Raw genomic sequence first — 11,291 nt, 5'->3', positions numbered from 1 at the left:
TCTAATCTAAATGCAAGCTGAAATTCATCAGATATCCTAAATTTGTAATGGCAAGAATACTCCCAGAACAGAATAAAACTCTATTATTTGCAAATAGTTCCTTGACATTGCTGGTCAACGTCTTTGGGTTTCTTTTTTTATCAAGGCAGCATCTAACATGATCCTAAAACAATTCAAGGTGCCCAGTGTGGGGCTGTCCTCCTTCTAACTCCACAAGCCGATCGCGTATTCTCAACCTGGGTTCCCAGTATAAGGTTAGATTACAATTCTCAGGCTGGGCAACGCATAAAAACATGGGAACTGTATCCCAGTGTTTGGACACCTCGGGCTGGGAAAGACGGAGACAAACAGAGCTAGATTTCTCTACTCCATCCACCTGCTGTCGAATTTAAGTGCCAGACGGCGAAGCGAAGAACAACTGGCTGCGACGAAGGCTTGATTGTTCCATCGATTTTGATTTTAATTCCAAGTATTGGTCGCAGCCTTCGGAGCGCAGTAAAGGTGTGGCGGGGCGGGCGGAGGAGGGCTGCCTCGAGTGTGGCGGGAGACCTCTGCGTCCCGCCCGTTTTCTCGGGCCGGGCGGTGTTCTGGCACAGCCCAGTCGGTTCCTTCGAGGTTTGATAGCGCCGCTTAAGCGCGATAGGCGCGCTCCTATTGGGGCGACGTCCTGGCTTATGAAAGCCCCAACCGCCCTCCCCGACTGCAAAGATATCCAGGGAACTTGCAGTTGCCCGCACAAGAAGCTACGCGCGAGGTTGCACCCCCCCCTTCTTTCCCCACCGCCAGCTTGTCTGCCGCCTCGGTTGCTCGCGCGCTCCTTCAGGGCGCTGCTTGCTGGCGCGAGCCTGCCTCGTGCGCTCTGGCGGCGAGTTCCAGTTCGGACTCGGCGCCGACACCTAGCCCTGAGGAGGAGAGGAGAGTCCCCCCGCGAAGGCGGGACGAAAAGAGGCGGCTGGGCTGGCCGGGCTTCGCCGAATCAGGAGGACGCGCCAGCCGTTCTTCGGAGACCATTCGGGAGCGGAACGCCAACCCGCGCGAGTCGCGACGTCTCTTTTGCTTCCCTTCGCCATGGGGCTTCCCCTGCTGCTGGGTCTGCTGCTTTCCCAAGTCGGTAAATTTGGGGTTGCGGGATTGCCTTCCCTCGTCCCGTTCACGCACGGTTAGTCAGAAGACCCTTCCCTATTGAAGGAGGGAGGGAGGTTTTACTAATTCCTGGGGGCTAAAGGGGCTGCGCTGCTGTCGACGTCGCATAAAGCCGGGGAATTCTGCTTTTACTCCCCAAAGCTTCCTTTAATCTTCCTCTCCTTATAGGGCCACGATTTAATTGTGTGATTATATATATATATATATATATATATATATATATATATATATATATATATATATATATATATATATATATATATATATATATATATATATATATATATATATATATATATGTGTGTGTGTGTGTGTGTGTGTGTGTGTGTGTGTGTGTGTGTGTGTGTGTGTGTGTGTATATATATGTATGTATGTGTATGTATGTGTATACATATATGCATATACATATGCATATACATACATATACATACATACACACACACACACATACATACATACATACATACATACATACATACATACATACATACATACATATATATATATATATATATATATATATATATATATATATATATATATATATATATATATACACACACATATATATACATATGTTAAGTACTTGTCAAGGCTTTTTGAAAGCACCTTGCTAATTAACTCTTTCATTCCTGCTTTGGCCTGTCTCAAGGCTTATCCACAGGATATAGTCAACTATGACAGCTCATTATTTGTGCAAATTATTCAAATTGCTAATAAAGAATTTTGGGAGGCTGAGATGGCCATCTCAGCCTCCCAAAATTCTTTATTAGCAATTTGAATAATTTGCACATATATATATATATATATATATATATATATATATATATATATATATATATATATATATATATATATATATATATATATATATATATATATATATATATATATATATATATATATATATATATATATATATATATATATATATATGCTTTCTTGGCTTTCTCACTCCCATTGCAATGAGGGGGCTTTTGTTGCAATCTCTGGGTACAACTTGTTGGTTGTTAAGATGCTTTCCCTCTTGGAGGCTGATTGCCGCCGAGCGTTCTGAGGATCAGGCGTCTCTTTTAGAGGCTCGTCTAGATATCTGGTCTGTGCGCGCGCTCTGTAATGTAATTCAGATTTGCGGGCGAGGAGGTGGAGAGCTCACTGAGCTTCTACGATTTGCTGCTCACTTGGGGGGTGTCTTCGGGTCCCTGGTTGACCTTATGGATGGGTGCTGTTGCGGGAAAAGGAGGTGTTGGACGCGCTGATTGAGCAGGGAGAGGTTGTGGAAATGGAAAATACTCTAGTCACAATTGTTTTGGTTCTTGAGGGCAAGCTGAGCTGTTCCGTGCATAAAATTTAGGCAGGTGCCTGCCGGGATTTTTGAAGGCTAGGAAAGAGCAACATTTTTTTTTCCAGCCAAAGAGCTGTTTACCAGCACGTTGTAAAAGCGCTTTGTCCTAAGTAATGTTAAATTAGATAGTGGTATTTCCAGAATAGAAAAAATTGAGTCGATGGGTTTTCATTCACGAGGCTTATATTTTTGCTTTTTATTTACATTTTGCATGTAATCTTCAACAGCAACCATACAATTTTAAAAGATTTCCTGTGATATCATGCTGGTCAGGGCCGTTTTTTTTTCTGATCTGCTCTGAATAAAAAAAATATCTCCCTAGAGCACTAATTGAGAACCTTTGACTACCAGATGTTGAACTGCTGGCATCCAGTATTCTGATGTTGACTTTGAGGAGTTGCAATTCAACAGTGCCCAAAACCCAGGGATTTCTCATCTTAGGTTTTCATTTGAGAAGATTCTTTCATCTAATCTAATAGAGACAGTTCTTAGATAACTTAATTCATATTAGGAAGGAGAGACTGGCCAATTTAAAAATAACCTATCTATTTAAGTTACTAATAACTCAGGGAAATAAATCACACTATGAATTCAGATATCCTGAACAAGATTTGTAAGGTTTCTATATTTGACAAAATGCAAAAGATAAGTTGATTATATCCAAATTGGGGCATTTGCAACTTGGTTCCAAGAAGCAAACTTTTTCCATTCTTCTCTAGCCTTTTCCTCTCAAATGCTAAATTCAGAATTGGAGATACAGCTTTATAAGAAAGGTTGTTGTTAATTGCATTTACGGTATATTCCATCTTCCTGCTGAAGCAAAAGATGCTATACATAATTTTCTCAACTGCCTTTTACCTTCACAACAATTTTGTGAGGCAGCCCGTCATAGTCACTCCTTATTTATTTAAACATAGTTCATGAATAAGCTACAAGAAGGATGTTACTTATTAAGCCCGTAGTGATTGAATTTACATATTGTATTATGTCTGAAACAGACCAATTAGATAACGACTTAGGAAAAGGTGTGAACCAATGAATGACCAGCCTCAGGTCATCTTGGCTAAATGGGAATCTGAATTTCATTGTCCCAACATTGCTGGAATGCTCTAACCCAGATGCTTTAACTACTTGAGGTGAAGAATACATAGTTCTTCAGCTCTTGATGAAGAACTACATATCTGGAATTCTTTCCTGTTTCCTAACTGGCTGAGAACAAGTAGGATATGAGGCAGAATATGAGAAGGCTGTCTCTGTTCATGGAGGAATAGAATAGAATAGAATAGAATAGAATAGAATAGAATAGAATAGAATAGAATAGAATAGAATAGAATAGAATAGAATAGAATAGAATAGAACTGGAAGGGACCTTGGAGGTCTTCTAGTCCAGCCCCCTGCTCAAGCAGGAGAACCTATACTATCTCAGACAAGTGACTGTCCAGCCTTCTCTTAAAAATCTCCAGTGATGGAGCGCCCACGATTCCTGGAGGCAAGCTGTTCCACTGGTTAATTGTCCACACTGTCAGGAAATTTCTTCTTAATTCCAGGTTGCTTCTCTCTTTGTTCAGTTTCCAAACATTGTTTCTTGTCCTTCTCTCTGGTGCTTTGGTGAATAACGTGACCCCCCTCTTCCTTGTGGCAGCCCCTCAGGTACTGGAATTCTGCTATCAAGTCTCCCCTATTTCTTTTCTTTAGACTAACCAAACCCAAGACCTGTAGCCGTTCTTCATATGTTTTAGTCTCCAGGCCTTTATACTGTATAACCATTAAGATGAATACATTGCATTGTAATAGTAATTTTAAAAAAAGAATTAATGGCAAAATGCATTGTAGCCTTATCCCTGCATTCTGCCACTGACTGTGGCTAGGTTCTCACATCATACTAAGTCAAAGCCCAAAAATAATATGTGGCTATACCATGCAGTCTGAACCTAATATTTATGTACAAAACAGTTTGATCTAACATTACGTCTGCTAACATTTTTTCTGTACTGAACTCTGGAAGAAATCACAGTTATGGCTTTTCTAGCTGCTTCTGGCAGAGCATTAAAATGATATAATTGTGTGTGTGTGTGTGTGTGTGTGTGTGTGTGTATGTGTGTGTTTGTGTGTGTATGTATATATGTATATATGTGTGTATGTGTATATATAGATAGATATAGATATAGATATATAGATATAGATATATAAATATATAAACATATAGTGAGAAACAGTTAAAAAGGTGAAGTTTTCCCTTGTCCAGTTGTGTCAGACTCTAGGGGGCGGTTGCTCAGTTTCTTAGCTCAGCGAACCAGGGTTGTCTGAAGACATTTCCATAGTTATGTGTTTAGTTATGTGTTGGCATGACTAAATGTGGAGGCTATCTTCTCACTAAAGTGATATCTATTTATCTATTTGCATTTACAAAAACAATCATTCTCTCCTTATAAACTTTGTCATTTCTCTGAAGTGTTTGTTACTTTTTATGTTATTTGTTGTTGTTAGTGAGACCAGACTCATGGCATGTGGTAAATTAGAGGTATAAAGGCTGATGAAATAGGTTGGAGGTATCATTGCTCAATGAAGAAAGTCTCTGCTAAAAAATACACTGTCCATTGTTATCAGATATGTTCTCAGTGACTGACAAATCCAAGATTATTTCCAAAGTATCTTAATGTATCTTTAAACAATTGCAGAAGTATCTTTTAATACATTAATTCAGTTTCTACAGATGTTCCAATCTCTTCAAATTATCATTAATTTTCCTTTGTATATGTACAGCATATAGAATCAAGATATTCAAGTGATCTCTTTTGGGAATTCCAACATTACAAAATATTGTATTATAATTATTAAATTGAGTTCAGTTGGGTAGAGTAGGAATCAAAATCTAAAGTATAAAATAAACTATAGCATGTAGGTTACATGAGATAAAAATAGAAAGTAATAATACAAAATACAAACAGAAGTAAGAGGCTTTTTTATTGAATCAATCTTATAGAGAGGTTTGAATGGCATTTAAAGTCTCTTACTTAAATCTGCCTGGGAATATGAACTCCAGTATGTAGTTTGAGAAGCAGTGCTATAGGTATATTTGAGAAACAGGAATAGATCATGAACTCCTCACATGCAAGTTCCAAGTTAAGCTAGAGCAGAAGAATAAAGCCAATCAGTTTCTATGCAGTGGTCATTTCCATACGATTTTGAGCATATATCCACTGTTTTCAAGGGCAACTTCAGGAATTAATTCAAAACCTGAAAGTTATATATAGGACACTAGAAGAACTGTGGGATGAAATCAAAGAAGTTGTTAAAGTTGAATATGAAAAGAGACAAAGACGAAGAAACACAAGAAAGCAATGTTAGATTGATGTTAGATTAAACAGTGGACATTGCTAATAAGACAGAAGAAGCCAATCCAAGAAAGACAAAAGTCCCAGGAAGGGACTTGTGTAAGGAATTTGAGACGGCTGTTTGAAGAGACAAAGAGCAGTAGTACAACATTGCTAAATATATTGACATAGAGAGGGGAAAACAAGGAAAGTCTTTCAAAAGATTTCTAAGCATAGGAGATGCCAACTTTCTAAAGTATGAAATGTTAAAGGATGCCGGTAGGCAGATAGAAACAGATTCTGAGAAGATCAAACAAAAACAGAGGGAGTATAATAAAATTTAAAACAGTAGAGATGCCTGCATCCAAGGTCCATGGAGCGGCACTGGGCCGCGGAAAATCAGCAACTGGGCTGCGCAAACAAGTTGAAGCCCCATTCACTGGATGCAGGCAGCACACGAAATCACACCCCCTCTGGTCCAAGGAAAAACCTCTCCACAGAACTGGTCCCTTGTGCTCAAAAGGTTGATGATAGCTGGATATTTGAGAAAGCAAAGAAAAATAAAAAAAAATAAGTCAGTATATGCTCTATGAAAACAAAACTTAGAATTTGAAGAAACAAAGAATGCAAAGAATATTGATATTTTTGTATTTTATTACTGGAGACAATTCTTGAGAGAACCACAGCTTGCCTAAGACAAACAAAAAGATGAATCCAATAAAAGAATATTTGTAGCTCAGTGTTGAAATCAGGGGGTTTTGATGCTTTCTGATCTGGTTGTTTTCTTGCAGACATTTCATTACCCAAAACTAGGTAGCATCATCAGTGCTAGTCTAAAAGATGAATAATAGAATAAATCAATTCAGAGTTCTTGTGGCAGAAGAACTCTGCCACATTTTGGACACTACACAAATACCTAACACTCTGAAGAAATATGTAAAGCTGGTAAAGGTGGAAAGAGAGAAGAAGAAAACAACAAACAGCAAGATGGATGGACTTAATTACAGTACCAATGTCAAACTCAATTTCATTGAGGGCCACATCAGCGTTGTAGTTGCCCTCAAGGGGCCGGGTGGGTGTGGCCAGGGTGGGTGGGGCCTACTGGGTGGGCGTGGCTAGAGTGCGTATGGCCTACTGGGTGCGCATGGCCAGCTCTACAACGTTCGCATCAAGGGTGCCTATATGGGCCTGGGCAAAAGTGGGACAGATCTGAGGGTCTCTGGCAGAAGGAGGGTCTCTGGGCCAGGGCCAAGGCAGTGGGGGCCGTTCCCTCACTGTTTCCAGGATAGCTTCGCGGGCCACATGAAACCACTTTGCGGGCCGGATCCGGCCCCTGGGCCTTGTGTTTGACATGTCTGAACTAGACCACCTGTGACCCGTGGGATCCTCACTTCAGAGATATTTCTTTACCAGATTCCTCAATGCCTTCAGCAGTGGCAAAGTTTCTAATGTATTCTAAAAATTCAGAGGAATTCAGAGATGTAGCTGCCTTGAAAGTAACCCATACTGAACTGTCAAACATCAGGAGTTGACCAGAGGAAATGATTTATAATATTTTTTATTCATCTAACATGATTTGTGATAATTTTTATGTCATAAAATGTTTTATAAAATTTAGCAAATCTCAAGTCCATGGGAGTCCCTGGCCCTGAATTTTGGATGCATTCTATAATTAAGGAAATACCTTGGTTGAAAAGGTTTTGCTCTACGATGCACCAGCTGAGAACTGAGAATTGAGAATTTTAGTAGTATATAGATGGGTATACTGTTGGAAAACTTGAAAGGCCAAGATGGGGACAGATCATTCTAGAAAAGCACTTTTTATGTGGTCTTTAAAAGTTGATACTAACTTAATGGCACCTAATGAAAATTTTTTGGAAATTGAAATAAGTTTGGGGAAAAGGGACTCAAGAGGGGGTGTTGGGACAGAAAGGAATTTTAGAGACTATGGGTTCCTTTCCAAAACTCAAATATAGTTTTGTAGCTAGAAAAAAAGTAAACCAGCATAGATTTTGCTATCTCTTTTTTCAACCCCAATAAATGCTGCCATCCCGATATTTCAGTGTTATTAGATTGTATGAAAGCTCTCTGCCAGTCAAAACATTCCTGTAATACCACTGTTTTTAATATACAGATAGACTTGAAGACCTGTTAGAACTGTTCCCACTTCTCAAAAGAAATCTCATAAAACTTGAGGGAGTCAAACAAAAAAAGAAATTAGAGCAGTTCTAGGTTGACCTCCAGCCATGGAAACCCACTGGATTACTTTGGGCCAGCTAATCTTTCTCAGCCCAGGCTGCCAAACAGAGTTGTTGGAAAAAATAGGAAGAGTGACCTCTCTCTTTAAAAGAGAGAACAACACATATGCTTATTCATACATGTACAATCATGCTTTAAAGGGCATGGGGTTGGTGAGACTTTTACTTTAGAGCAGACATGAAACTCGTGACGTCACGTGACATCGCACAACGTATCGGAAGTTCCCTGTTGCTGGCAATGGGGTGGGCGCGGTTTCCTAGTGACACATCTGGCTCGCAGGCCGGCAGTTTGACACCCCTACTTTAGAGAGATGCATCCCAAAAGAATGTCGCTATTTTTTTAAAAAATGTCTTGCTAATTCCCTTGAACTATTTAGAAAGGGCCTGGTTGACAATGAAAGCCAGTTTTTGAATCACAAAATAAAGGTTTTTCAAAGGAATGAGCATGCCATTGTACTCTTCTGTACACCTCCTTCTGCCCATCCTGTCTGTTTGTGCTTTTTATCCCTTGAGAATTTCAATGTATCTGACCAGCCCAGGTCTCAGGCTGCATTCACTGAAGCAAGAGGCAGCTATCAAGAGGCAGCTATGATTTTAATATCACTAGGAATAGAGTATGGACTACCATTTCACGCTGTGTAGGAATCATGTTCATAGATGGCCTCCTCCACATAGTCATTGTATTTTCTTTTTTTTTATTGAAAAGTTTTAACATACAATTTTTCCCTTAAAAAATCCCCCCTCCCCCTCCCTTCTCCCTCCCCCCCTTCCTCTCCCCCCTCCCCCCCTCCCCCCCGACTTCCCAGAGCTAAATACAAGGTATATATAAAAAAAACAATCATAAACAACCATATACTAACAACCATAAACTCTAAAATCTATCACTCTCTAGCTTATATAGGATAAAACAAACCTTAATAATATTAAATATATTTTAAAAAAAACAAATATAGAAAAAGAAACAAAGAAAAAAGACTTATTCAAATATGAGACTTCTTAACCCTATACTTATTCTGGATAAACTCAAGCCATTTTCTCCCTTCCATAATATAGCGTTCTTGCAAGTAATCTTTCAAATAGGCCGAAATCTTCGCCATTTCAACCAGGTCGGGAACCTTTAAAGTCCAATCTTCTATGGTCGGCAGTTCCTCTTTCCAGTACTAACCTATCAAAAGTCTTGCTGCCGTAGTTAAATTTCAACATCAACTTAGTATGTTCCACCAGACTTTTATCCAAAAAGCCTTAACCTTTTTACAAGTCCACCATATATGAAAATATATTGCTTCTTCATCACCGCACCTCCAACATTTAGGCTAATAATTCAGATACATACTTAGCTTTTTAAAATCTAAATACCATCTATAAAGCATTTTGTAAAAATTCTCTCTTGGATTTCAAACTTGTGTAAATTTTACATTCCTCACCCAAATCTTTTCCCACCTCCCGCTACTTGGCTGTAAGTACGTTGTGAAAGTTCCATAGACTTCTGCTGATCTTGTTCTTTTATCTTTTTTGATCGTTTTAAAGCAGCACGCGTCACCCTCTGTTCTCTGGGATCATCCAAAGGTGTTATAACTTGATCTCCTCCAGCACCCTTCTCCTCTGCCTGTCCATCTTCAGCCTCTTGATGTTCTCCTTCTCCAGATCCCTTTGCAGCTTCCAGAAGTGTTAATGGGGTTGCTTTTAAAACATTATTGTAAAAATCACGCGCTTGCATCACAGTAACCAGACGGCACCTTTTACCTTCATGCATCACCATCAACCCAGCTGGGATCTCCCATCTAAACCTTATATCTCGTTGCTTGAGCTCTTGCACAAGAAATGTAAAATCCTTCCTTCTCCTTAAAATCTTTGGAGGAATTTCTTTTAGAACCAGAACTTCTTGATCAGCAATCACGACTTTAGTATCATAGGCAGCTTGTATAACTTCATCTCTAATTTCCCTTTTTGCAAAATAGACCACCACATCTCTAGGCAACTTTCTCTGTCTAGCAATCCATGAGTTCACACGAAACACTTTATCCATGCCTCCTTTTATCTCAGATGCTGGCTGATTCAATACCACTTCAAGAGCCTCAGAAACCAGCTGCTTTAGATCTTCCTTAATATTCTCCTTTAAACCTCTGATTCTAATGGCAAACTGCATCTGGAAATATTGAGCAAGACTCAATTCCCTATCCATTTTGTCTCTTAAATCTTCATTCTCCAATACTTTTGCTTCTAATATGGCACTCTTTTGATTCAAATCTTCCACTTTTTCATCCAATTCTTCCACACATTCAGCCACTTTATACACTGAAGACAAAATGTCTACCTTCATCACACTGAACTTCTGTTCCATCCTCTCCTCCATTCTCTCCTCCAACTTCTTCAATTTCTCCTCCATCTGTGCAAATTTATCACTCATTGATTCCAAAATTACCTGGGTATGTTTTCCAAGAGCATCTTGTAAATCCTTCGATGTCAATACATCAGGAGGATGCAATGCCTGCAATGATGATTGTTGCACCGGAGAAGTTCCAGCACTCCGAAGAGTTTTAGGAGGAGGTTTAGCCGCCATCTTTTACTTTCAATTGTGACGCACTTTCACTTTAAGTTTAAAAAGTCCATCAAGCTCGAGAGTAGAATAAAATAATCCTCTTCACCTTTTCCTCTTGTACCGCTCTGCCTGCTCTTTTTATTCCATAGTCCTTCCTTCAGGCAGGGGTGGTCGCAGACGCCTGGCTCTGCTCCATGAAATCAGGAGCAGAGGCGCTGGCCAGCTGGGAGCAACCCAGGCTACGGGGGAGTTCGATCCTTCGGCCGCCCAAGCTGCAAGCTCAGGCGGCCCCGGAGAACTCGACCCCTACCTGGGGCCTCACCCCCTCCTCTTCTCCCGAGGAGGGGGCTTCAAATTCGCCCGAACAGCTGATCGGCGCTGTTTCGGGCGAAAATCACTCAGCTGAGCCGCGGGCAGCCCAGGAAGGCTGTCTCCGGCGCCGCGCAGCCACCGGAAGTCTCAGTCATTGTATTTTCTTGACTTGCTCTTTGGGAAGATAGAGGGGAAAAAGAGGAAGTTTAGAGGTTTCTGGCTCAGGAGTTCTACTTGGTTAAAAAGGTGGATTACCTAAACACAACAGGTAAATTATGGTGTTTGAAATCCAGTTACAGGTAGTCCTCAAGTTACGAGTGTAATGAGCCTGCCCATTCCACTTGTAACTCGAAAACTCGTAGAGTGAATCTCGTACCTCG

At 40.2% G+C, this 11,291-nt stretch overlaps 1 protein-coding gene across 4 annotated transcripts in view; it reads left to right on the top strand.

The window, feature by feature from the left end:
* The first annotated feature begins 833 nt into the window (after window positions 1–833).
* The window catches only part of GFRA3 (GDNF family receptor alpha 3), a 31,853-nt gene continuing 21,395 nt past the window's right edge, over window positions 834–11,291 (top strand). The window contains exon 1 of one of the 4 annotated variants that reach the window (XM_081319692.1): window positions 834–1,107. Coding sequence is in view for 3 of the 4 variants with exons in the window: in XM_081319693.1 (XP_081175819.1) it covers window positions 1,069–1,159 (91 nt within the window). In the remaining variant the exon portion in view is untranslated. Of the gene's footprint in view, window positions 1,160–11,291 lie in introns of all 4 variants that reach the window. The other 3 variants (XM_081319693.1, XM_081319690.1, XM_081319691.1) reach the window with 3 other exon arrangements.

This window comes from Vipera berus, assembly GCF_964194415.1.
Source record: "Vipera berus genome assembly, chromosome: 2".
NCBI classification, from domain to species: domain Eukaryota; kingdom Metazoa; phylum Chordata; class Lepidosauria; order Squamata; family Viperidae; genus Vipera; species Vipera berus.
The sequence above is the reverse complement of the archived record's forward strand: the minus strand, read 5'-3'. Positions and strand labels throughout refer to the sequence as shown.